At 47.4% G+C, this 27,787-nt stretch overlaps 1 protein-coding gene across 1 annotated transcript; it reads left to right on the forward strand.

The window, feature by feature from the left end:
* The first annotated feature begins 25 nt into the window (after positions 1 to 25).
* NSDHL (NAD(P) dependent steroid dehydrogenase-like) lies at positions 26 to 27,293 on the forward strand. Its single transcript, XM_012477332.2, has 8 exons — positions 26 to 138; positions 7,620 to 7,770; positions 10,010 to 10,168; positions 17,178 to 17,324; positions 21,004 to 21,132; positions 23,747 to 23,889; positions 25,500 to 25,602; positions 26,714 to 27,293. Exons 2-8 carry the CDS (start codon positions 7,663 to 7,665, stop codon positions 27,044 to 27,046), a joined length of 1,122 nt encoding a protein of 373 aa, XP_012332755.1. The 5' UTR covers positions 26 to 138; positions 7,620 to 7,662; the 3' UTR covers positions 27,047 to 27,293.
* Positions 27,294 to 27,787: the final 494 nt, after the last annotated feature.

Genomic DNA, 27,787 nt, shown 5'->3' on the forward strand with positions numbered 1-27,787 from the left:
CCAATCCTCTTGGTGGAGGAAGCTCGGCTGATTCTCGTCTCACGCGGGAGGGTAGTAAAGGGTGGCGGTCTGGGCTAGAGTTCGGTGGGTGCAGCCTGCTTGCGAGCTGAGGCCAGCCAGGGGGGCGCCTACGGACGGGTAAGAGTCGTGGTCTTGCCCTTGGAGGTCACCTTGTGTCCGCGACTGGGCAGGGCGGGAGACTGAGGAGCTGCGGGGCCGCCCGGGTCGGGTGCTTTCTGGGCTGACCTCAGGCTGAGTTAGGAACCGAGTGCATCAGACCCCTAGAGACTACTGACCTTTCGTGTGGGAGCAGGGGCTGTACTCACAGGACAGCTGAGACCCAGAGAGGGGAAGGGGTGTGCTGAGCGTCGTTGCAGAGGTCGCACTGCTGAGACCTAGGAACTGAATCCAGCCGAGGCTCGCTCTTTGACGGTGGCCCTTCGAGAGCACCCCCAGACTGCCCCAGAAGTATAGGCCCCAGATCAGGTTCCAAGAGGGGATCACTTTAGGTCTCACGTGGCTAAAAGCAGCCCAGGACGGTGAACTGGGGGCTTTGGGAACGGACTTTGAAAGGAGTGAGGGGGATGTGAGCGACCATGAGGGGCCGGGAGAGGTCATCAAAATATACTCTTTTTGACACCCACTCAAGGCAGATAAGGAGGCGCATTCCAGGCCGAGACGCCCTCATAAGCAAAGTCACAGGAGTTTTGTAAGTTACTGGTATGCTTGGAGAATTAAAAGGGAGCGTGTGCAAGGGCTGTGGACTGAGATAGACCTGCAGAAGGGGAGCTGGAGGTCCAATTTGCCCTCTTCCGCTATTCCCGTGGCTTTCAGCCTTCACCTGCCTTTCCTCCAGGCATTGGGACAGTAATCTAGGGAGGCAGAGGGCAGAGAGTAAAGCCCGAGGCTTATTAGCACCTTTTAAATGGAGCTGCTGCCCTTTGCCCTCCTCCTTCTTCAGCAGTGAACAGATTCATAACTTTTGGGTCGTCATCAGCCTCCCAAGTAGTCCGAGCCAGAGTTCTCACCATGCTCTGCAAAGCCTGGCATGACATGTTCCCTCCTATCACTCTTCTTGTCTCCTCAGGCTCACTCCATCCCCACAACACTGGCCTTGTCGTTGAACCTCATGTGCCAGCCACACCCCTGCCTCTCATTTTTGTCCCAGTTGTTCCCTCTGCCTGCCTTCTCTTAAGCACCCTATTTAAGTACTGCAGCCCCCAGTACAAACAAGCTGCTCACCTTGCTCTCCTTTTTTTCCAATAGCACTTACCACCTTCTGACCTACTGTATATTTTGCTTATTTATTTTGTTCTCTGTTCTCCCTCCACTAGAAAGCAGGCTGTCTGAGGGCAGGCATCTTTGTGGTATTCACTACTGGTATTCCAGGACCTGGAACAGAGAGGGGAACAAATTAGGTGCTCAGTAAATCTTGGTCAGACAACAGATGAGTAGTCCCCCTGTTTCCTACCTCTCACCTATCTAGTCCCCCCTGCTCTGCCAGGCTAATCTTCATAGTGAACAGCTCTGGTCAGAGCAGCTCCCAGCTCTTAAACCTTCAGAGCCTGTACTGTAAAGGGCTCCTTAGCCTGGCACGTGATCCCTCTGCCCAATTTTGCCTCTGCTAACCCTTCTAGCTTAATGTCCCTCCACACCTTGCTTCCCCATCCGTCAGCCTGCAGATTGGAAGCCTGACAGAGTACAAGGGACAAACACAAGTTCTGCCCAGGTTGTGTGCAGGCTGTGTGACCTTGGACAAGTTGCTTAACCTCTCTGAGTCTGCTTCTCATTTGTGAGACCGGTACTGTCTGCCTGATGGGATACTTTTGCATCTCAATGGTATAAGGTACTTATATGTAAAGTGGCCTGATGTTGAGCAGGTCTTCAGGCAATATTACAGTTGACCCCTGAACAGCATGGGTTTCAACCTTGTGGGTCTGCCTACAGGCAGATTTTCTCTCATCTCTGCCACCCCGGAGCAGCAAGATCAACTCCTCGTTTTCCTTCTCAGCCTACTCAGCATGAAGACCGTTCACTCAGTGAATAGTAAATATATTTCCTCTTCCTTATGATTTCATAGTAACATTTTCTCTAGCTTAATTGATTGCTGGAACACAGTGTGTAATACATATAACATACGAAATATTTGTTGATCAACTGTTCACATTATTGGTAAGGCTTGCAGCCAACGGTAAGCTGTATTAGTAAAGTTTTAGGTGAGTTGAAAGTTCTATGTGGACTTTTGACCGCGGGGCTCAGTGCTCCTGGCCCCCACATCGTTCAAGGGTCAAATGTAGTTCTTGGCTCTTTGCTCTTGTCATTCCCCCTACCCAACATGCCTAGAGCCTTAGACTTTTCCAAAATCTCTTCCCCACACTGCTGCCAGGGTGATCTTTCCAACCACAACACTTCCTCCTGCTTCCAATTTCCAGGAGCCCCAGCATCTTTCACCCCAGGGAACTCCTTAGCTTGGCACACAGCCCCCGTAGGTTCTCAACTTTGCTCCTGATCTTGCTTCACACTTGCTGTGACACAGCTTGTCACATTTATCAGAACATGCTGTCTCTGTGCCATCACTTTGTCCTTCCCACCCCTGGCCATGGAATGTCTTTCAGGACACCGTGCCCTCTGTTTGACTCATTCTTCTGGGGCCTTTTGAAGTCAGCTTAGGGGTCACCTAGTTGGGGCAGACTCCCCTGAGCCAGCAGCCGGCATTGCTGCTCTGGGCTCACCCTCATCCGAGTGGAGACACACTTCCTCAACTGTTTGCTCCTGTCTCCCACCCTAGATGGGGGGCTCCTTGAAGGTTGAGGCTGTGTCTTTTTCAGCTTCTGCCTGATAGTGGCTGGCATTTAGTGACTTGTGAATGAGGGAATGAATGAATGAGGCGACACCTGGGGTCCTTTTACAAGTTGCAGCTCCCACTTTAACCCTGGGGGTTTGTTTGAGCTTCGGCAGCTGAGAAGGTTGCTGTTTTCAGATAAGGCCTCATGACCAGTGGCACACGGTAGTTCACTCAAACCTATCTTCCATTCCAGGCTGTCTGCTGGGCCTCCAGGGGCTCCTGGTGTCCTACAGGGTGCTAAGTGTTAGGATGAGAGCAGAAACACGTGCTGTGGAAGTGACTTGGCTTTCCTGGGGAGAGGGAGGAAGTTTCACAGAGGGGGCAGTTGAGCTAGGCCTTGAGGGAAGAGGAGGCACTCGCCGTGAATAGGAGAGGGGAGGTATTCCGTGCAGAGGAACAGCATAAGCTAAGCTCACAGGCATGCTAATGGGTTTCTGATTCATCTCTCTCTCTCTGGTTTGAAACAGACTGTTCTTTCCTTTGGCCTCCAGGAATCAGTGGCCGGATCGTTGCCTAGTAGGAAGGATGAGGTTGAGCTAACTCGCTTTTCTCTTCTCGATTCACCTGAGGCGGCACACACCTTCATTATGGATGTATTTCTTAGATAAAATGCAGCAAAGCAGGAGGCCTGTAGGAGCAAAAGTAAGGCCTGCCTTTCAGAATTCCAAGATGTGAGACGGGAAAGAAAATACCCAGATTAGGATTAGGGAGGCCAGTGACACTAGGAGTTCACATCTCTTTAGAGGGGTCCGTTTGGCCTTTATTTTGCTGGGGCAAGTCAGCTCAGCTTTGTGCTTCCATGGCCCTGCGCTGTGGAGCAAGGTGCTGGGATTTTACCAGTACAAGATGACTCTGTTTTCCTAGATGATTTTTAGCGTAAGATTTTTGTCCCAGTGTACATAGTGAGTGCACATACTGGTTTTTAATGGATTAAATACCTAACATTTTAAAGGAAAAGACTTGAGGCTTCTGATGCGCGAACCATAACAATCCACCAGCCCCTAGAACATTGCTCTTTGGAGTCTTGTTTTCAAGAGTTCAGAGCTATCCTTCTGTGTGTATGTGTGGTAAAGTAGACATAACGGAAAATGTACCATTTTCACTATTTTTAGGTGTACAGGGCTTTTTTTTTTAGATGGAGTTTTGCTCTTGTTGCCCAAGCTGGAGTACAATGGCGTGACCTTGGTTCACTGCAATCTCCGCCTCCCAGGTTCAAGCGATTCTCCGGCCTCTGCCTCCTGAGTAGCTAGAATTACAGGCATGTGCCACCACGCCCAGCTAATTTTTGTATTTTTAGTAGAGATGGGGTTTCACGATGTTGGCAAGGCTGGTCTTGAACTCCTGACCACAAGTGATCCACCAGCCTCAGCCTCCAAAAGTGCTGGGATTTCAAGTGTGAGCCACCATGCCCAGCCTGTTGAACATCTTTTTATGTGCATTTTGGCCATCTTTAAAACAGATCTTCTTTGGAGAAATGTCTTTTCTATCGGAGCCATTCTCAATGTACATTTTAACCCGAGCATACATAACATGGTGAATTTAGGTGAGTAGGCAGGGGATGGGGGTTGCCCGTGGGATCTGACTCATTTGCTAGGCTAGCTCTGGGCACTCCAACGCATAGACACAGCTAAGCTGTCACCAAAATTCTTATCTGACTCATAGTATTTACAAACTTTAAAATAATTGGTATATAATTTGAGACAAAAGAGGTTTTGTTTTGACAAGAGGCTGGTTTGCAGGGAATTGTGCGCTTATTGTTTCAGCAGTACAGCTCTGTTGGGGCGAAACATGTTTCTTCTGTCACCTCCTACACCCTCCTCTAGCAAACGAGGAGAGGAATAGGCTGTCAGGCTTCTTGCTTTTGCTAGTCATACAGGAGGATGTGTGGAATTGGCAGCTCTGCTATTTGGATTTTGGGACTGCAGAGGATACTTGTATAGTTTGCTGGGTCTGCTGTAACAGATGACCACAAACTGGGTGACTTAGAACGATAGAAATGCGATTCTCACAGTTCTGGAGGCCAGAAGTCTAAAATCAAGGTGTTGACAAGGCTGTGCTCCCTCTGAAGGATCCAGGGGAGACTCCTCCTTCATTTGTCCCAGCTTCTGGTGGCTCCAGGTGTTCCTTGACTTGTAGCCACATCACTCTAACCTCTACCTCCATCTTCGCATGGCCTCCTCTTCTGCCTGCCTTTCCCCTCTGTATGTCTCTTAGAAGAACACTTGTCATTGGATTTTGAGCCCACCAGGCCCCCAAGGGCTTCTATTGGCCCATTCTTTTCCTACTTTTCATGCAAAACTTAAGGCCGCAGGAGCAGTGAAACGTTCTTTGGTTGTAATTTTCGTTAAGAAGAACTGAATGAAGGGTCTGGTGTTAGTCGTTATGCTGTTCTTTGAATGAGGCCAAAGAGGAAGTAATTCTTTCCACCCAAGTTTGCTTGCAAGTCCCAGTCTGTCTTATTCTTTGTTTACACCCCTGCCCGTGCTACCACTGTACACATACTTTACAAAACAAGTCCTTGGCTGTTTATTTGTTAGCCCGCATCTGGTTGTTGCGACAACCCCAGGAGTTAGCCTTTAACCAGGACCTGGGAGTCATTTCCAGGGCAGATAGAATAGCCCCTGCCTGCCCAAGCTGACACCACATGCCAACAGGTTAGACAGGGGAGGGCTAGAGTGGTGGAGAGACTCCAAAGAAGGCCCAAGAGGACACGTGGCCAGGGAGACTCCTGCACAGGAAGCTATGTTACAGTGATAATAAAATGAGCTGCCTTGAATGGCGTGTTGACAGGTATTTGACACAATCCTCAGAAAGACCTTATGAAGCCATTTACTTTACAGATGAGGAAAAGCGGGCTCAGTTCTTTTAAATAACCTCCACTCCGAGGGCTGCCTGCAGGTAAACAATAGTAGCTGGGATTTAAACACAGGCAGCAGACTCTTGTTTCATTCATTTATTGCCAGCTGTACTGAGAAGTGGCGCGATTTGTGATTTTCTCAGGCATTGAGGGCGAGCAGAGGCTTACAGGAGCATAACTCCGCAGGGGTGGGCTTGCTTAGCCCAGCTGGCCTAGTTGGCCCATCATGTGGTCCTGTCATTGCCTCAGGCACACACTCCTCAGATCCCCTGCCAGCAGAGGTGAATAAGGCCTTGGTGGGATCAGAGGCCAAATGTGGGTGATCTCCTTGCCCCTGTAGATGCCATCTGCCTTTTCATTGACTCATGTTTCCCTGAGTATCTGGGGAAACTGGATAAGAAGTCAGCAGTGGGCATTCATGATTGTATCATTGTGAAATAGCAGTAATTTGCTCCACTGAAACCCCTGCCCCTTATATGGGATATGCATGTGCACGATGGAGAGCAGCATGGGGGCTCTAGTGGGTGTATCCACACGGCAGTCTCATGATCCCAGGGCGATATGAGAGTGCCCACTTCATGCTGGGCACTATGCTTCATACCCAGGTCACAGCAGTGGGCAAGACTTTGGTGCAAGGTGCCAAAATCCTTTTTCTCTGCCTGCTTTGGTCCAGATACACATAGAGTCCCAATGAGTTCAATATCAGCCGCGTGTCTTTCGAATGAACAGATGACAGGGCCCCTGCCAATGTGAAGGGGATTATGGGATAAAGGGAGGGACAGGGCAGGTGCAGAGTTACAGACTGAAATGCCGTTTCTTGATAATTTTCAGTGTGAGTTCAGAAAAATGGTCCCCTCAAATGGCCCTTCCAGACATTGAGGGTCCTACATCCATTTCAAAGCCATTTTGGCCTTCTACATGCTCATAAAATCAGTCCCCACTGGGACACATGATCGTGCCCATTCATTAAAAGTGGCGAGGAGTGTAAACTTTGAGGTATAGGGTTGGATTGGAGCAATCACAGCAGGTGGAACCCCAGTGCCGCCTGCCTGCCACCTCCTCACTGAAGCATTCTGTGAATCTAGCCTTTCATGAGCAAAGTTAGACTCTTGTGGGTTTTGCCATCTCCAGATGTGAGGAGATCCATGACTAAGTAAATTGTCAACTAAGAAAACATGGACGCAAGACCAATTACATCATAGTCAAGTGGCTTCTTTGTGTTTGCAGTTCAGTATTGTGGGTGACGAGAGGAGCACCCTAAGGGCTGTCATCTCTGGTACCATCTCCGTGCTGTGAAGTGTTGGGTCCCCACCGTACTCTGACCACTTCCCAAGGGTTTCTGCTGGCCCTAGATACTCTTGAGTTCCTCCACCCGTCGTCAGGATGGCTTTAACTTAGCCAAGCAGAAGAGCTCCATCTCCCATTGCACTCCACTCATCCCCTGTCCCAGCATCCCATGTCCTGAGCTGCTAGACATGAGCCCTTGAGCCCATTTCATTGATCGGAAAACTGAGCTGCAGCAAAGGGAAGTGACTGGAGCAGATCCATGCAGTTCATGATAGGACCAGACCAGGACTCCCTAGGCGTGGGCACTGCCACACCCTACAGGAGAAGTCAAGGCTGACTGAAGCATGGCAGAACCGTGGAAAAAGCTACAGTGCCAAAAACCATTTTGATGTTATAACTGATGAGTGAGCTTATTTAACTGGCCTCCCGTGCTGCCTCTAATCCAACTGTATGGTAGGTCATGGGCCCAGTCACGCCTGCATTACAGAAACAGCGCAGTGTCTCCTCGAACGGCTGTAGCTATGGTTCAGCTGCTTGTAAAAACTAACGGGGACGGCATCTGCACAAAATACTAACAGCTAAAGATGTTTTGACTTAGGCAACATTAATGTCTATCTCTATGTCTTTAAGAAAAGAAAAGCTGATTGCAAACGGGACCATATTTTGCTTTGAAATGGAACCAGCAGTTAGTGAGCCAGTGAGAGACCAAGTTGCATGGACGCATTTGACAGAGGAGATTCCCAGAGTGAATACTGACATAGAAAAGGTTAACCAGAATCAGGTAAGGAGAAAGTTGACACGTACATACCAACAAGCTGTTACTATTTACCTGTGGGTTAAAAGTTGTGTATTTGTGCATGGATTAATCAATGTTGGGTATTGTTATTTTGTTTTTGTTTTTGAGATGAAGTCTTGCCCTGTCACCCAGGCTGGAGTGCAATGGCACGATCTTGGCTCACTGCGACCTCCTCCTCCCTAGTTCAAACCATTCTCCTGCCTCAGTCTACCAAGTAGCTGCAATTACAGGCACGTGCCACCACACCCAGCTAATTTTTTTTTTTGAGACAGAGCTTTGCTCTTGTTGCCCAGGCTGGAGTGCAATGGCGCGATCTTGGCTCACTGCAACCTCCTCCTCCCTGGTTCAAACCATTCTCCTGCCTCAGTCTACCAAGGAGCTGCAATTATAGGCGTGTGCCACCATACCCAGCTAATTTTTTTTTTTGAGACAGAGCTTTGCTCTTGTTGTCCAGGCTGGAGTGCAATGGCGCAATCTTGGCTCACTGCAACCTCTGCCTTTAATTGTGATTAGTCACAATTAAAATCGTGAAATGAAATCGCACTAGACATAACAGCAAGGTTATTTGTTTTTTGAAAAGATTAGCATCCTTTGAAACACCTGTAACTAGAGATGCCAAATGATATAAGCAAGGCAGTCTGAAATCCCTCATGATGCTCTCAAAACATATCTAGTTCTAACTTTCTTTGGGTTCAGACTTTTAGTAAAAACTGCGGAAACCCAGGTTGGGAAACAGGCAGCTCAGAGTTCTTCTAAATAGCTACAGTTTGCCTGTACAGCTGACTTGGGAGGAGGGGAGAAGAAAGGGATTGCTAGGAAAGGGATTGATGGGAGTTTTGTATTCAATTTGGCCATGACCTGAGGAAATATATCTCAGTCATGGTACAAATCATGTAACCTAGTATGGTTGCATGTGTATAGGAATATTCAGAATAAAGCCTAGAAAAGAACAGGTTGGGAAGTTAGTTTTGGGTGGCAGAAGAATGGTGAGGCCGATTTTGTTAGTAGATTGCACATGAACAAATGAGGCTGAAGTACAGTGCCAGCTCCAGGCGGGCCTGGTGGAATCCAGTATGAGTGCCGTTTCAGATGGGACAGCCCAACTGGGAAGGAGGCGGATGTGTAGAGGCTGTCTGGCCCTGGCATCCCTTCAGTCTCTTGCATAGTTCAATTGTGTTAATGTTTAAGGGATAAGTAGGGAGATTTGTTTGTTTTTCTAATCAAGAACATAATTTATTTAAGATCTTTCATTTCCACACACCCAACTTGGATTTACTTTATATGAGCTAAGGAAAGTGGAGGTTGTCGTCTTAAGGAGCCCCAGATACAGTTTTAGAAATAACCTAGGGTGGAAGCCTATCACAGGTCCGCCTTACAGACACTCGTAGCCAGCTTGTCTGGTGTACAGCAGCCGCAGTTTGGCACTGACATCCCGGAAGGAGGATATTGAAGGGCCTGCATGTGCTCCTCTGTCCTTGCATTATGCCCAGTCACCAGAGCCGCAGTTACCCGAGGAATCGTGCGTGTTGTGGAGGCTGAGACATGAACGCCATGGCTCTCCCCATTTCTTCAACTTCCTTGCAGTTCGGAGGAGACAAAGCAGAGCCCTGGGCTCACCCATCCTCACTGCAGCCCCACTAGGAGAGCCCATGAAGGTGGTCTTAGATTTCTAGGCTGAGGCAAGAAGGGGTCAGGTGACGAGCCCAAAGCAACACAGCCCAGCCCTGCTGTGGTCAGGGAGGAAAAGGGACTGACTTTGTCCATCGAGTACGGAGACTGCTTTCTTCTTTCTGATGTTTTCAATGCAAGCTATCAGCTACCGAATGGCTGCCTTTTTTTTATTTTCTTGTCCTTAGAGAAGTACCCAGGGATCAGGAACACGAAGGTATCACAGGTTTGTTTTTTTTTAAGATTGTCCAGTTTTGGTCATAGGTGGTTTGATTTCCTTTCACTAAATACAAAGCATGGATCTTGTCATCAAATCCAGCCAAAGTCAATCTCAGTGTCATTTGCTATCTCTCTTCCCTCCTTACTGATGCCAGGAGAGAAGGTTACACTAGTGATGGAACACCAGAATGATATAAGCCTTCCAACTTGGTTCAGGAAGAGCTACAGACAAACAAGTATATCTGCCATTGCAGTGGCTCATGATACGGAGGTCTGGACTCTACAGCCTCCAGTTCTCACTGTGCTGGTCTTCCCTACCGTTCCTCTCTTTCCACAGGCTAAGAAATGCACAGTGATCGGGGGCTCTGGATTCCTGGGGCAGCACATGGTGGAGCAGTTGCTGGCAAGAGGATATGCTGTCAATGTCTTTGACATCCAGCAAGGGTTTGATAATGCCCAGGTGCAGTTCTTTCTGGGTGACCTCTGCAGCCGACAGGTAATGGACCATGCAGCCCATGAGGGGAGCCACGATACTTCCCTTGCTCAGAGGCCAGCCAAATTGTTTGAAAAAAAATTGTTGCATTGTGAACATTTTCAAAGTTACAGGAAAGAGCACCACATTCTTACTACTTAGAATGAATAACCATCATCTCTGTCGTAGCCACTCAGCTCTGTGCTGGCAGCACAAAAGCAGCCATGATCAGCACTTAAATGAACAAACGGATGTGGGTGTGTGCCAGCCGCAAAAAGTGTGGGTGCTGGGCCACAGGGTCGTGATTTTTTTTGATTAAGGTATAATTCATTAAAAAAAGATACAATTCAGGTACTGCCAATTTCACATTTTTAACGTGTAATTCAGTGGTTTTCCGTATATCCACAAAGCTGTGCAACCGTCTCCCATGATCTAACTCCAGAATAGTTGTATTCCGCCAAAATGAAATCTCATAGGCATCCCCTCTCCTCCCCTCCCAGCCCCTGGCAACCACTCATCTGCTTCCCATCTCTATGGATTGGCCTCTTCTGGACATTTCATATAAACAGATGTATGTCATATTCATGCTTCTGCGTCATATTTATATTTTTTTCACTTAGCATGATGTTTTCAGCTTCCTTCATGTTGTTCAGGTATGAATAGCTTGAATTTTATTAGATGTTGCCAGATGGCTCGACAAAGCTGCTATGCCAATTTCACCTCACACCACAGTGTGGCAGAAGCCCCATTGCTCCACATCCTTGCCACCGTGGGGCATAACTAGACTTTTTGGTGTTGCCATTCTGAGGAGTATGAAATGGTGCCTCGCTGATGTTCAGAGTCACATGTCTTCCCTGATCAAGTAACCAACCACTCTGTCATTGCGTGATCGGCTTTCAGGCTTCCTCCCGTATGAAATGTTTGTGTCCTTCGCCCCTTTGTCTTTGGGGTCGCCTTTTCTTCCTTGTTAGTCTAGTCGGAATGCCAATCCTGTGCCTGTGTCCTTGTGGATGGCTTCCCTCAGCCTGTCACTGGGCTCTTATTCTTGGCTTTGGTGTCATTTGCCGTATGGTTTTTGTTTATGACATATTAAGACCATTGCTTCCGCTGCAAAGTTCTGGCTGTTTTCTCTCCCACACTGCTTGCACCTCCGGGCCTGGAGATAGGGTAGACATCTTCCGCACTCATCATGACTGCCTCCAAACCATTCTCCCTCATGCTGCTCTAAGCCCCTCCAGCTTTGAAGAAGATACCCTCAGCCTACACAAACCCCAACACCCTTCCTTCCTTGTGATGGCCACCCACAGCCATCTGCTCCCCTTCCCAGGTGACTCCACTTTATTCCTTAGGATTTCAGCTCCTTTCTGGCATTATGATTTGTGAATTCAGTGTTCACGTAGATGACCCTACCACCGCCCTCGCCTCTCTCATCCTTGGCCACCTCTCACCCAGTGATGCTGCCCTCCTGTCAACACCAGTAAGCACGTCCTCTCCTTCATCCCAGTTGCAGGCATTCTACTCTGAGTACCAGCTCCTCTCTGTCCGGCTCATGCCCTCTAGTGCCTCAGCTGTCCCGATTCCTTGACCCCACCCAGACATCCAGCCATACCCGCTATGGTTCACCCCGTTCGTGCCTCACTGCCTTTAGTTCCATGGTCCACTCATTCACTTGCATAGTCTTCACCCACTTCCCCTTTCTCTTTTGCTTGTATGTATCCATAAAGTTTCTCCACAGAAACACCAAGCGGGGGCAGGGAGAGAGACAGGGTGGGTGAGAGGTAGAAAGAGATTGAGATTTTTTTTTTTGAGACGAAGTCTTGCTCTTATCGCCCAGGTTCCAGAGATTCTCCTGCCTCAGCCTCCTGGGTAGCTGGGATTACAGGCACAAGCCACCATGCTCAACTAATTTTTGTATTTTCAATAGAGACAGGGTTTCACCATGTTGGCCAGGCTGGTCTGGAACTCCTTACCTCGGGTGATCCACCTGCCTCAGCCTCCCAAAGTGCTGGGATTACAGGTGTGAGCCACCGCACCTGGCCGAGAGATTGAGATTTAACTCACAATTGGTTTACATGATTGAGGGGGCTGGCTAGGCAAGTCTGAAATTTGTAGGGCAGACCAGAAACTCAGGCAGGAATTGATGCTGTGGTCCCACGTTAGAATTTCTTCTTACAGAAACCTCAGTTTCTCTTTTAAGGTCTTTGACCTGATTATATACTGCCTGTCCAGAGTATCAAGGGTAATCTCTTTACTTAAAGTCAGCTGATTGTAGATGTCAACCACAGCTACAAAATACCTCTACAGTGTTCCTATTTCTCCACATCCTCTCCAGCATCTGTTGTCTCCAGATTTTGTCTTTTGATCACTGCTTTGTTCCCTCCAAGGAGATAAGAATCCTTAGCAGGCTTTAACTTCTCTCCAAAAGGCTCCCCAGCTGCCATGCTGTTGTTGCTAATATATTATTTCCAGCTTTCCTTGAGTACAAATTTAAAGGGAGACCCTCAAGCATGGCATGTTGCTCTCCAGCTACACTCAGCTACTCAGCTGCAGGCATGGAGAAGAGGCGAGTTGCATTTAACCAGGGTTGGAGTTTGCTAGACAAATTTAATAAAGGGAGAGGGGAACAAGGCAAAGGTAGTGCTGATGGATCATGAAATCTAAGCTAAGTCCAAGGTGGATGTGATGTGGGTGAAAGACATGGCAGGAAAGGACTTTTATTTTTATGTATTTTTTATTTTTTGAGACAGAGTCTTGCTCTGTTGCCCAGGCTGTGGCACGATCTCAGCTCACTGCAACCTCTGCCTTCCAGGTTTAAGTGATTCTCCTGCCTCAACCTCCCTAATCAGGTGCCCACCGCCACACCTGGCTAATTTCTGTGGTTTTTAGTAGAGACAGGGTTTTGCCATAATGGCCAGGCTGATCTTGAACTCCTGACCTCAGGTGATCTGCCTGCCTCGGCCTCCCAAATTGCTGGGATTACAGGCATGAACCGCTGCGCCCGGCCGGGAAGGACTTTTAAAATGTGCTTTCAGCTGGGTGTGGTGGTGTGCATTGCACTCCCCCAGCCATTTGGAATGCCAAGGTGGGAGGATCACCTGAGGCCAGGAGTTCAAGACTAGCCTGAACAACATAATGAGACCTCCATTTCTTTTTTAAAAAATGTATTTTTATAGTCAGTAGAGAGAGAGGGGAGAGAGACAGATATACGGACATACATATAGATAAAGTTTATATATATATATAGTTATGTAGTTTTATATACACAATATATATTACATAACACTCTGTTCGTTTGTTGGACACAGAGTCTTGCTCTGTCGCCCAGACTGGAGTGCAGTGGCACGATCTCAGCTCACTGCAACCTCTGCCTCCCGGGTTCAAGTGATTCTCCTGCCTCAGCCTCCCGAGTTGCTGGGATTACAGGCATGTGCCACCGTGCCTGGATAATTTTTATATTTTTGGAGACAGGGGTTCACCACGTTGGCCAGGCTGGTCTCAAACTCCTGACCTCAAGTGATCTGCCCTCCTTTGCCTCACAAAGTGCTAGGATTCCAGATGTGAGCCACCATTGCTACCACTCCCAGCCCATAACACTTTTTAAAATCACCCCAGTCTTGTGGCATCTTTTGCTGCTAACAAGAAGCTGCTCCCAAGCTGGTTGCTGTTTCTTTGTTGGTTGTCTGGCTTTTCTCTCACAGCTTTTAGGATTTTATTTTTTATCATTTATAGTCTCTATAAAGAATATATCTGAGCCTGAGTTCTAGTTTTGATTTTAAATCTTACTCAACACCTGCTAGGCCTTTGCAGTCTGAAGATGAATGTCTTTCCTCATTTTTGGAAAATTCTTCAAAGACTCTACTCTTCTGTCTTTTCTCTCTTTCTGGAAGCCTTGCTGGACGGATGTGGTCTTTCATTGTGTTATCTGTCTGTTACCCTCTCTTTCTTGCATTCGTTCTCTTTCTCTTGTTCTATTTCATAGCAGATTTCCTCTTCCCTGCATCTGCCCATGGCCAATCATGTTTCACCTATATTCCCCTCAGATTATGTTGAAGCCATTCCTAGACATCATATGATTTTATCTGTAAATATTTCATTATTGATCTCTAAAAGATAAAGATTCTTTTTAAAAACATTACCAGTAGTTCTTTAGTATCTAGCCAGTGTTCAGATACCCCTGAATGTCTTATAAATGTTTCTGTATTATTGTTTTTCCACATAAGGAACCAAGCAAGGTCAAGACTATACATTTGGTTGAAATATTTAGGTCTCTTTTAATTTACAGTTCCCTTCATCTTTTGAAACTTCAGTCTATCTATTGAATAACTGATGTTTAATAGGAGCCATGTTTGTGGTTCTGTAGTATTTCCCACAGTCTGGGTTTTGCTGATTACATCCCCATGATGTTTAACATGCCCTGCTGTCCTCCAGTATCATCTGTATAGCGGTAGATCTGGGATGGTACTGTCCATTAAGGCAGCCATTAGCCACATGTAGCTATTACGCACTTAAAATGTGGCAAGTCAGAATTGAAAAGCACTGTACATGTGAAGTCTACACCAGATTTTCAAAACTAAGTACAGAAAAAAGGAATGTAACTATCTCATTCGAGTTAATTTCACCTTTCTCTTTTTACTTTTTAATGTCATTACTATAAACTTTAAAGTCACTGTGGCTTGATCAGACTCATTCAGGTGTTTCCTCTGGGGTATTACTACTTTTGATACTCCAGTAGTAATAAGCATGCCTAATGCTCATTTTTGGGTTTCTATATACCATTTCGCACAAAAGGAACTAGGGCTTCTTGGGGAAATTGCTCATTCTAGTACCCTAGGGCAGGGGCAGTACAAAATTAGTCTGGAACATTTTCTTAGCACAAAATGAATGAGGACATGTAAAGAAGACACAAGAGCCCAAGTGAAGGGCCTCCACTGGCCAAATCTGGGACATTTTGAGCCTTGAAAAGCATAATAGTAGTGGATTATAATGCATTGATTTAAAAAAGAATCCATAGGTCTGTAGAAATACTGAAAATAGGCCGGGCGTGGTGGCTCACGCCTGTAATCCCAGCACTTCGGGAGGCTGAGGTGGGTGGATCACCTGAGGTCAGGAGTTCCAGACCAGCCTGGCCAACATGGTGAAACCCCGTCTCTACTAAAAATGCAAAAATTAGCTGGGCGTGGTGGCTGGCGCCTATAATCCCAGCTACTTGGGAGGAGGAGGCAGAAGAATCACTTGAACCCAGGAGGCGGAGGTTGCAGTAAGCTGAGATCGTGCCATTGTACTCCAGCCTGGGCAACAAGAGCGAAACTCCATCTCAAAAAAAAAAAAAAAAATACTGAAAAGAACAATTGGGATCAGGGAGAAGGCAAGCTCTACAGAGGAATTCCAACTAATAAATGTAAAAAGCATGAATGAAAAGGGTAGACTTAGAATGTCACCATTTTATACCCAGTACATTGATTACTGTTCCAGGCAAGGACTATCAATAAATGCTGAGGTCGATCGGTGGAATTAACATGCTGCAGATTACTTAATGAATTGCAAGGGAAAAGGTACCTTTTTGATGGCCAGAATCTGGCAGCCATCATCATCACCAACTTAATATCACCAACAGTGGGACAAAGTTGCACCTCCTGAGGTAATTCCCTGAGAAGGGCACACCACCACTGATGTGGTATTCTTGCCAAAACCATTAAACCCGAATCTAATCTTGAGGAAACAGACTAATCCAAACTGAAGGACAGTCTATAAAGTAACCAACCGGAACCCTTGAAAAATGGCAGCATTAAAATAAAACAAAAAAGAAAAGATGGGAAATTGTTTCAGATTAAAAGAGACGGAGGAGACATGAGGAGTAAATACTGCATGTCACGCACGGTTGGATTCTGGACCCCAAAACAAAAGGCTGTAAAGGACATTATTGGGACAATTGGGGGAATTTGAATATAGACTAATTATTGGAGAAGAGTATCATATCTGTTAGGTTTCTTGAGTGTGATCATTTTTTTATGGTTATTTAAGAGAATGCTTTTGTTCTTAAGAGATACCTGGTGAAGAGTTTAGAGGCAGCATGAGGTCTGCAACTTACTTGAGTGGTTTCAAAAAATATCATTGATTGTATGTATGTAGAGAGAGGAAATTGTGGGAAAATATTAATTGGTGAGTCTAGGCACATAATTGTCTTTTGGTGACAAGCATGAATCATACTTAGATCCTGTTAATTAAGGTTTGGCAAAATGGTGACATGCTGTTACTTCTTCATTTAGTAGCTGCAGTGTTTATACCTTTTGCAGAATAAAGGTTTGGTTTTTTTCCCTTTATTTACCAGTTTCAGAAAGAATTTTTTTTATTTTTACTTGTGGTCAAGCTGTCCTTTCTTTGCCCGGTGGGAACCTCTTCAGGCCAGCACCTGAGTGCTTTTAACCTGACCCCAGTAGTCTTAGCTAGCTAGCATCCTCACTTTCTGGTACAAGGTGTGCCTGGTTCTTCTTGTGTATTTCCTGTCCCAGATCTACAATCAGCCATTTCTCTCAGGAGCTCTTGTTCCTTTTAGCAGTAAATCAAACAGACCTGTTTTAAAAATCCCTTTCAGGTTGCTGTATTGTATCTAGTTTCACAGGAAGGAATATGCCTGTGTATCGGCTATTTATACCGTCTTTAATGGTGTGAAACTTTTTCATATGATTCGTAATTTCTATCTGAGTTCACCCTCTGGGAGAGTTTTACCCGCTAGGTGCCCGCCCTGAACCACCTGAAAGGGTGTTGCCTCTGTGTGGATCGCACAGGCTTCTCATGCCCCAAACCCCTTTTTATTGGGGACTAGTTAGTGGGGAGAAGGTGATTAAACAGACAACTTGGTTTCCATCCCATGTACTTCAGTATTATTGAATCTCTTATGAGAATATGTTTCCATATTGATTGTAGAATTATAAGATAAGGAACCTACAAGCCACAGGTTGGAGAAAGAAAATGTGGGGTTGCTACTGACCTGTCAAAGCAGGAATGATTATTTTCTCTTCGTTTGCTTTTCCAGGATCTGTACCCAGCTCTGAAAGGTGTAAACACAGTTTTCCACTGTGCATCACCCCCGCCATCCAGTAACAACAAGGAACTCTTTTATAGAGTGAATTACAATGGCACCAAGAATGTCATTGAAACTTGCAAAGAGGCTGGGGTTCAGGTAAGGGGAAAGCTGGAGTGAGCGCTGTCAGGAACGTGTGATGGCCCTTTCTAAGGGTGTAAGGTCATAGTTCTTGCAGTCTCCCCAGGCCTCGGTAGGGTTGCTTCTTAAATTGTTAGGAAGATGTTAAAAATGAAGGCCTGGGAGTCACTGAGGATATGAAGGTCTGCTTGCCAAGGCCGATTTGAGTTGTAGTATTCTAACTGCACACAAATAGAACATCTGAGGACCTCAAGGCTATTAGCCTTCAGTTAAAGAGCTGCAGAACTTAGACATTGCATATATTTTTATTATGATAAAATATATATCACATACAATTTACCATCATAGCCATTTTGAAGTGCAGTTCATTGACATTAAGTACACTCACAGCATTGTACAACCATCACCACCATCCATCTCTAAACTGTTTCTTCTTCCCTAATAGAAACTCCATCCCCATTAAACAGCAACTCCCCAGTCTCCCTTCCCCACTTAGCCCTTGGCAACCACCCTTCTACTTTCTGTTTCTGTGGGTTTGACAACTGTGGGAACCTCACAGAAGTGGAATCATACAGTATCTGTCCTTTTGTGTCTGGCTTATTTCACCAGGCATGATGTCCTCAGGGGTCATCCATGTTGTAGCATGTGTCCGAATGTCCTTCCTTTTTAAGGCAGAACAATATTTCACTGTATGGATGGACCACATTTTGTCTATTCATTAAGCCGTTGATGGACATTTGTGTTGTCTTCACATTTTGGTAATTATAAACAATAGTGCTGTGAACACAGGTGTACAGATATCTGTTCAAGTCCCTGTTATCACTTCTTTTGGGCATATACCCAGAAGTAGGGTTGCTGGATCATATACTAGTTCTATGGTTAACCTTTTGAGGAACTACCGCATCGTTTTCCAGACCTTGCTTATATTTTAAAAGAAAAGCAAATTGTATTTACTCTTAGCCAGTAGAAACCTGTTATAACTCAGGCCTGAGGGGATACGAATTTCTGCCACATCGTAGCTTGCTGCATTGTTACCAATCCTGGTTTTAGGGTTTTCTTTATAGGACTCCAGCCACTGGCTGAAACAGCTCCCTGTCAGTTCAGCATCCTGACCCTCACAGGGCCACATGCCACAGGTACTACATAAATTAAGAGAAAGCTTGAAGCAAGCCAGGGGTTCCTCTCCCAACAACCTCTCCTGGCACTGTCTGGTCCTCAGTGTCCCCAGTGTCAGCCAGCCCAGCAGGGCTGGAGCTCTTCTGGGCTCGGACCCTGGAAAGGATCAGTTATAACTGACCCCTAGCAGTTGACAAGATGCTTTGTCCTGCTGCAGTTTTCACCTAATTAGCTCTTCATTAGGTAACCAGGGGCTGAACAATGTCTCTTAGCTAGTAAATGCAAGAGGTGGGGTCAAAGCGGATTCTCCAAATCCCAGACTTTGCACTCTGCCATGCTGATGTAACTGGAGCCTGGGAAGGGCCCTGCTGCTCTTTGTTAAGTGGAAGGTTACAGGCATACAACAAAGATTTGCACCCCAGGTGTGGTGGCTCACGTGTAATCCCAGCACCTTGGGAGGCCAAAGCAGGAAGATCTCTTGAGCCCAGGAGTTCAAGACCAGGCTGAGCAACATAGCAATACCCCACCTCTACAAAACTTTTAAAAGCCAGGTGTGGTGGTAGGCACCTATAGCCTCAACTGTTTCAGGAGGCTGAGGCAGGAGGATCGCTTGAGCCCAGGATTTTCAGGATGCATTGAGCTATGATCCCAACACTAAACCCCAGCTTAGGCAACAGAGCAAGACCTTGTCTCTTAAAAAAAAAACAACACAAAAAAAGCAAAATAAGATTTGAGAATAAAACAGCAGCCCTGCACTCACCACGGCATTTAAGAAACAGCATGACTGGCGTGTGTGATGTGTGCCATCCTCAATGCCATTGCTGTCTTCTTTTAGCCATGGGTAACAATTCTGAACTTGGGTTTCTCATTTCCATTTGCTCCATGTGCAGCCAATATAAGGTACTGGACTGCGTGTTAGAAGATTTTATAAAATGATACCTGATTGAACAGATCCTCCTGCAACTTGCTTTTTTTCCTAGTGTTATGTTTTTCTTTGCTCATCTTGGCATATGTAACTGGTTCATTTACTGAAGGGGCAGAGTAGCTTAGTGGGTAAGGGTGCAGAAAGTGATTTCTGTGTTGTATTGAAGGAACGTTTTCCAACACTAAAATCAAAAGATTATTTCATGTACTTTTTTTTCTCAAAGGTTTTAAGTGTTGTTTTCCACACTGAAGTCTTTAATCCTTCAGGGATTTATGTTTGCATATGGTGTGAGATAGAGATCTCACTTTTTGCTATGTGTGTAAACAGTTCAGCACCATTTCTTGCATAATCCCTCCTTTCTGCGTTGCTCCACACCATCTGTGGCCTGTCTTCGGTGTTTGTGTCTTACATGGGCCTGTTCCCAGGCTCTCCCCTCTGCCCCATTGACCTCTCTGTCTGCCCATGCAGAGAGGCTCTGCCTTTTTAGGACAAGTCTCGGTGTACGGTAGGATAAATCCCCCCCTAACTGATTTCTTCGAAATTCACTTGGCTCTTGTGAACCCTTTGTTCTTCCACATATATTTGGCTTAACCAGTGCCTTGCTAAAGCCAGCTGGGACTGCTATTGTAATTGCATTGAACTTGTAGGTAATTTTAGAGATAATTGACATCTTTCCAATATCGACTGTTCCTGTCCATAAATAGGGGATATTTTTCTGCTTATCTCTCTCTTTAATGTCTTAAATAGAGTTTTATACTTTATTTCATAAAGATTTTGCATATCTTGTTAAATGTATTTGTATGTACTTCATTTTTTGTTATTTAATAATTTTATATTACATCTTCAATTACTGCTAATGTATAAGACGACTTTTTGTATATTGATTTTTAATTCAGCAATTTTGCTGAATTCTGATATTTTCTACATATTTGCCTGCGTTTTCTGTGTAGATTTTTCTATCATCTGTAAGTGATGGAAGTTCAGTTTCTTTTCAAATCATTATAAATTCTTGTTTACCTTACCCTACCACTTTGGCTAGGGCTTCCCATACAATGTTGAATAAGAGTTGGAAACATATGATTCATGCTAATGGTGTCCAGTGTTGGATGAGCTGCTCTTAACCCACAGGCTGGATGCTGGGGACTCTCATAAGAGAGCGTCTTCCTTTAGAATAGCATTTCTTAAGAGGTCTTGTGGTGTGTGTCTTCATACGTGTGTTCACATGGCCAGGTCAGTATCAGAATAGACAGTGATCTTTTTCAAACAGACATCCTCCTAGAAGTTTGTGGGCTGCCCTTCCCCAACAGAGAATCACTGTCATAGTGAGACACCATGAATGAAAGTCTGTTCTATCCCTCGGGTGTGATCGGATAGAAAAAATGTGTTATCCCTTGTTTTGGAACCAGGATCCCTTGATTCTTGGTTAGAATGTAATACCATAGTGTGTCTGGAATCCACATAGCTGCAAAGATGGTGATCTTTGGATTATTTTAAGAAGGCATGAGAAGCAAAGGCATTGCAGCAAATAATTTGTGCAGTGCCTCGAGTGTGAGGGCAGCAAAGGGATGTTCCTTGATTCTCTTTCATACAGGATCATCGCACTCTTTGAATTGTGATAATTTGTGACTTTTATTCTTTCTAACGTTCGTCTGTCAGAAACTCATTTTAACCAGTACTGCCAGTGTCATCTTTGAGGGCGTCGATATCAAGAATGGAACTGAAGACCTTCCCTATGCCGTGAAACCCATTGACTACTACACAGAGACTAAGATCTTACAGGAGAGGGTATGTGCCTTGGAACTCGTTGAGTGCGCAGACTGAAGGGTTTATGAACTTAATGAAGTTTGTTCTGAGGCCTAAGTACCTGAGTTGGGATGTAAAATTTGTGGGTGACATTGAATTTAAAAATACTGTGAGAGGCCAGTCACAGTGGCTCACGCCTGTAATCCTAGCACTTCGGGAGGCCAAGGTGGGCAGATCACCTGAGGTCAGGAGTTCGAGACCAGACTGGCCAACATGGTGAAACCCCGTCTCTACTAAAAATACAAAAATTAGCCAGGCATAGTGGCGGGCACCTGTAATCCCAGCTATTCAGGAGGCTGAGGTACGAGAATTACTTGAACCCGGGAGGTGGAGGTTTCGGTGAGCCAGGATTGTGCCATTGCACTCCAGCCTGGGGGATAGAGAGACTCTGTCTCCACCAAAAAAAAAAAAAAAAAAAAAAAAAAATACCATGAGAACAGGTTTACACGGCCAGACGCTGTTTGGAGTGTTCTCCAGTATTTTCGTTGTTTAAAGGTCACAGTTATCCCATCGTCACCAGATGACAGATGAGGACTGTGGTGCACAGAGAGACTCGGAAGCTTTCTTAAGCATGCGTCTGGGAGGTGGCTGACCCCAGGCCGTCTGTCCCCAGAGCCTGCACTCTCACCCTCGATGCCTTGCAAGCTTCCTCGCTTGCTATGGGAGTTTACAACGCGGGTCGCAAGTGTGCGGACAGGAATCAGGCTGGAGGCACCTTCCTAGTGGCACTCTTGCCCCCTCCCTTACTTTTCCATATGGCAAAGCAGCTTCATCAAAGGACAGCTGATTTTAGTGTGGTTGGGTTCAGCCGCAGTCACTACCAAGCCTTCAAGCTGCCGGGGCTGCTATGGGGCCCCTGACAACTGCTAGCTGCAGATGGGGATTGTCACCCTGAGGCCGTCCTAAGCTGCAGGCCGGGAGTGCTCCTGAGCCTGAGATAGCTCGCCTTAGCTGGGTAGCTGTGAGTATACCCCTCCCAGGTGTGTGCAGCGTATCACACCCACTGAGGTTTTCTTTCAAAGCCAGTACATACTGAACTGGAGTCGAACACTGACCTGTCTACCTGAGAGCCAGCTACCTCCCGGCTGTTTGCTGCTGCTTCAGCTCAGAAAGTCCTGGCAGAACTGGTCCACAGGGAGAGAAAAGGGCTGCCCATACGAGGGGTGGAGGCTTGGCCTTTGGCAAGCCACGGTGCTGGCTCCAGACTATGCTATCTCACTCCTTAAAGCACCCATGTGCTCAGACTTGGCCCCAGGAGCACTAAAGCCTCCCTGTGCCTTGCAGGCAGTTCAGTCACCATGGAGACCTGTGCCTCGTCAAGCCAGCATGCCTGGGACTGTCTGCCACCAGCGCTGAGCCCATCTAGGGTTTTGGGTTTCAACTGGAAATAAGCAAAACCTGCAGATGACTCCAGTAGCAACTCACCTGCAGCCTCCTTCCCACCAAGGTCAACACCCACTGTTGCCTTTATAACCTTCCTGCTGATCATAAACCAAATGTGACGGGGAGCTAGGACTCCTTCACCGCTCTTCCCTTCAGTAGTAGAGATGAGCCCTGGTGGAGGCCATTTGAGGGTTTATTTCGTCATTCCCTCCATCACTGTGGGGACCAGAGGCCTGACGGGAAGAGGAGGGGAATCTGTTGTAAGAGGCAGCTTTTCCATTGTTGAGTGACTTAAGATCACCGGGGCCAAAACATGGACCAGCACTTTGCCACCGTAGAGTAGAAACCTGAGGTGACATGACAGCAGCGACTGTGCTTACCAAGCCTGACACGGGCCATCTTGTGTGTTGCGCATGCAGCCTCGTCAGGGTAGGTGCCTTCGTGATCACCGCTTTCACCCACGATAAATCCTTTCGGAAGTTTTGTTACTTTTGAGGCAAAACCCATTTCTCTGTGCTTTAGGCTCTTGAGTTCTAGTTTGTCCATGAAGTCACGCAGAAGACACGTTTTCAGTCTTCCTCGTAGTGGTAGCAGGAGCACTGGCTGCAGACCAGGCACTGCTCTGAGGACTTCACATGGCTCAGCTTCCTTCACTCCCCAGCTGCTGGCCTGTTTCTCCCCGGGCATGGTCTTCAGACCCTTCACCTTCTCTGACCTTCTGGGCCCACTTGGGTTTCTGAGAGCCCTCCCCTCAGAGGTGGTACTCAGAATTGCCTGGAACAGCCTGGTGGAAACGTGGGTGGCACATGCAGTTCACGTTCCTGGTGGCTCACAGCTGACTCGTTCACCGGAACCTTCGGATCTTTTCCACAAACCGCTGCCGAGGCGTGTCTTCTGGCAGTGCTGGTGGATTCTAGCCTTTGAACCCAAACCTGGGTCTTCTGATTTGATCTTACTGGTTTTTGCCCAGCTGTCTCTCCAGCAGTTTCAGATTTTGGTGTGAGGGTGGGTGGGGTAGACAGGTAGGCAAGAATTACACCAGCCACTGATAGAGGTCATCAGCTCAAGGCAAACCACTGCTCGGTGGCCACATGCCAGCAGAGTGTGTCATCTCTCTGTCCCCCACGGTGGGTCTACTCACCCAGTGAGGCGCTGTCTTGGCTTGGGCCCAGGAGTTTGCAATGGACATGCTCCTTCTCCTGCTCTCCTCCAGGTAGTCCTGGGTGCCAACGATCCTGAGAAGAATTTCTTAACCACAGCCATCCGCCCTCACGGCATTTTCGGCCCAAGGGACCCCCAGCTGGTACCCATGCTCATCGAGGCAGCCAGGAATGGCAAGATGAAGTTTGTGATAGGGTAAGTCAGCCCAGAGTGGCTCTTCCCACTCCCTCCTGGTCCATGACCTCGTGTTCAGAGAGCACTTGGTAGGAGCCAAGCAGCATTGTAGCTCTTTCCTTATGTGACTATCTTGGTCCATGCAGGCTGCCGTAACAAAATACCTGAGACTGGGTAACAAACAACAGGCAGGTTGGAGGCTGGGAAGTCCAAGATCAAGGTGTTCCCAGATTGGGTGTCCAGTGAGGCCCTGTTCCTCATGAGTGGCACCTTTTCACCATGGCATCACATGGTGGAAGGGGCAGACAGGCTCCCTTGGGCCTCTTTTATAAGGACACTAAGCCCATTCCTGAGGACAGAGCCCCCATGACCTGATCACCTCCTAAAGACCCTCTTCGTAGTACCACTGCATTGGAGATGAAGTTTCAACATGTGAATGTTGCAGGGATACAAAGACGCAGGCCATAGCAGTGACCTCGTCTACTGTCCTCTGTATTCATTTCCTGTAGTTGCTGTAACAACTTGCCACAAAGTAAGTGCTTAAAACAACAAACTGATCCTGTCACAGTTTGGGAGGCCGGAAGTCCGAAGTTAAGATGTTGGCAGGGCTCGTGCTTTCTGGAGGCTGAGAGGGAGCGTCTGTTCCAGGCCTCTGCCCTGGCCTCTGCTGGCTGCTGGCCATCCTTAGCATTCTGTGCTGGGAGAGGCATCACTCTTGCCTCTGCCTCCCTTTTCACGTGGCTGTCTCCCTTGGTTTCTGTGTCCAAATTTCCCTCTTATAAGGACATGATTCACTGGATTTCAAGCCCACCCTACTCCAATATGAGCTCAGCTTAACTAATTACATCTGCAGAGCCCCTGTTTCCAAATAAGGTCACATTCACAAGGTCCAAGCAGACAGAAGCTTTGGGAGGATCTATTCAATCCAGTGTACCCTCTCAGGTAGGCTGGGAAGATATTTGTGACCCTGTTTGGAAATTGAGGAACCCGAGGCTCAGAGGGAAACAGTGGGCCAGGGTCAAGGACCAGGGCTCGATTCTCCTTGCTTCTAGGAGGGCAGGTGGGGGCATTACACTGCTCCTTGGGGAAAGTGCAGGCAGAGGGAGGAGCCTCTGCAGGGGCCAGCAGTGTGGCTGTCTCCCAAATAGGTCTTCTTTTCCTTCATTTCCTTCTCTCCTCTCTCTCTTTTCTCCGTTTTCCCTGTGCCTTACCTTCTTGTTTCTCACTCAGCCTCACTGCCACCCTGACTTGTTACCTTGAAGGATTACAAGGAGGCCGGTCAATAAATGGGAGACCAGAGCAAGGTACTGGCCCCGTGTCTCCTGGGAAGGAGCTGAAAAGCTGCTACCCAAATCGGGACAGGAGAGACAGCACCAGTGTTGGCCATGCTGGAATGGGGTGGGCATGCCACCCAGCTTTCAGATTCCACTCACCCTGAGTACCCAGAAGCCCTGGCCCAGTGTGCATCTTTACCCAGTACAGGCGTCCACGAGTGTCTGGGCTGGCCTTGCCAAGCCGGGCAGCAGTCATTCTGCAGGTCGCAGTCTCTCAAATGCCAAGACTTGGGAGCGGCGCTGGCTTTGGTACGGGGACTCCCAGCACACATTCCATCATCCCTTGTGCACCTGCAGGAACGGGAAGAACCTGGTGGATTTTACCTTTGTGGATAACGTGGTCCATGGACACATCCTAGCTGCAGAGCAGCTCTCCCGAGACGCAACCCTAGGTGGGAAGGTAAGGCCCACTGCTGCATCTCTGCATGTGTGCCTTTCTGCAGGTTTCTTATCCCTGCCATTGGACTTGCTGGCAAATTGCTCCTGTGATCCTGCATCATGAGGCTCTGCCTTAGGACCCCCTGTGCCAGGGTCGAGCCCCTCTGACCCTGTGTGCCAAAGTCGAGCCCCTCTGATAGAGCATCACTTGGGGCAGCCAAAATTAGGGACCCGATGAGCTGGGATGGAACAGACATTTAGGACATGGTCATCCGTGGCCCCTGACCTGGCTGCCCACCTGTTGGCATGGCTCCTCAAGGCCGGAGCCCACATAGATTGGGCAGGGTGCTTGCTCCTCGCCCTTTCTCCCGCTCATTCCTCAGGTCTTTCCCTCCCTTGCTGTTTGGTCCTCTTTTATTCTCCTGAAACTCTGCCATTTTCCCAATGATAACTTTCAAAGAAGTTGGGAGTAGGGTGGGTGTGGCTTTTTTCTTTTTTTTTGAGACACAGTCTTACTCTCACCCAGGCTGGAGTGCAGTGTCGCAATCTCAGCTCACTGCAACCTCCACCTCCTGGGTTCAAGCGATTCTCATGCCTGAACCTCCCAAGTAGCTGGGACTACAGCCACGTGCCACCACACTCAGCTAATTTTTGTATTTTTAGTAGAGATGGGGTTTCACCGTGTTGGCTAGGATGATCTCGAACTCCTGACTTCAGTTGATCCACCCACCTCCACCTCCCAAAGTGATGGGATTACAGGCGTGAGCCACTGAGCCCAGCCTGGGTGTGGCTTTTGATTTAAAAGAAGCATAACACCATCGAGAATATGCAATACGACCAATTCATTACATCCAAAGATACGTAAATGAGTTTTACGATGATTAATAATTATCGAATTAGCAAATGTACTTTTCCAGGTGCCATCTAAGCTTCACTTAAAGTCCTGGCTGACAGATAAAGCTTTCATCATCTGTCCTCTCTATGCCTTGGCGGTTGTGCAGTTGAGGGCAGGCCACGTGGGCCGCTGCAGCAGTGAGGCAGTGAGGCTGCAATCCGCAAGGGCTTCATAGATGCGCCAGCTTTGGGCAGGCGGGGGCGCTGTTTCTAACTTCTTGTTCTTGTTCTCCTGCCAGGCATTTCACATCACCAATGACGAGCCCATCCCTTTCTGGACATTCCTGTCTCGCATCCTGACGGGCCTCAATTATGAGGCCCCCAAGTACTACATCCCCTACTGGGTGGCCTACTACCTGGCCCTCCTGCTGTCGCTGCTGGTGATGGTGGTCAGCCCTGTCATCCAGATGCAGCCCACCTTCACACCCATGCGGGTCGCGCTGGCTGGCACATTCCACTACTACAGCTGTGAGAGAGCCAAAAAGGCCATGGGTTACCAGCCACTAGTGACCATGGATGACGCTGTGGAGAGGACCGTGCAGAGCTTTCGCCACCTGCAGAGGGTCAAGTGAGGGACCTTGGAGGCTGGGCTCTCTCGACACGTTCCCCAGCCAGTAACTGTCTCCCCTGTGGACTAATGACGTAACATCCTTCGAATGATTTCTCTTTGAGTCTGTGACTCCTCTTGCTAGGTAGAGAGTGCACCCTACCCTTTCCATAATGACAAAGACAGCAAAAACAGACATTTCTGCCTTCATGGAATTGGATTTGGGTTTCTTAAAGCAGGCAGCTTCATATTATACTGATGTGTTCTCTGTCTCTTTGTGTCTCTCTGTATACCCGGCCCCTTGCCTCCTCTTCTGGGTTACACGTTTCATTCCAGTGTCCTTACACATAATCAAGGAAGCTGTAGGAAGCTACAACCCATTTATTAGTTGCAGTGGAGAACCATTTCCTTGCAGACCCATACTAGAGGGAAGGCTCTAGACTTTGTTCAGATACTGCATCTTCAAAATATCCCGGAAGACAAGCAGAAGTTAACACACAGGTGAGACTTTACATGTACATTTCACACTGACAGCTTAGAGGACAAACTGAAAGCCGAAATGCCTGTAACTCCTCCCCAGACTCTTGCTTGTTCAGCTCCTTAGATGCGTCCACATTCTCTTTCAGGTACGTTGCTGTGCCTGCCTGCATTTTTGTGGTTGTCACTTTAGAGACAGGGTCTGAGTGTGTCTCTGTTGCCCAGGCCAGAGGGCACTGGCTAATCACAAGCCCAGTCATACAGCACTGTAGCCTTGAACTCTTGGGCT

Source organism: Aotus nancymaae, unplaced genomic scaffold, assembly GCF_030222135.1.
Source record: "Aotus nancymaae isolate 86718 unplaced genomic scaffold, 86718_ANA_hifiasm-v0.15.2.pri h1tg000138l, whole genome shotgun sequence".
Lineage (NCBI taxonomy): Eukaryota > Metazoa > Chordata > Mammalia > Primates > Aotidae > Aotus > Aotus nancymaae.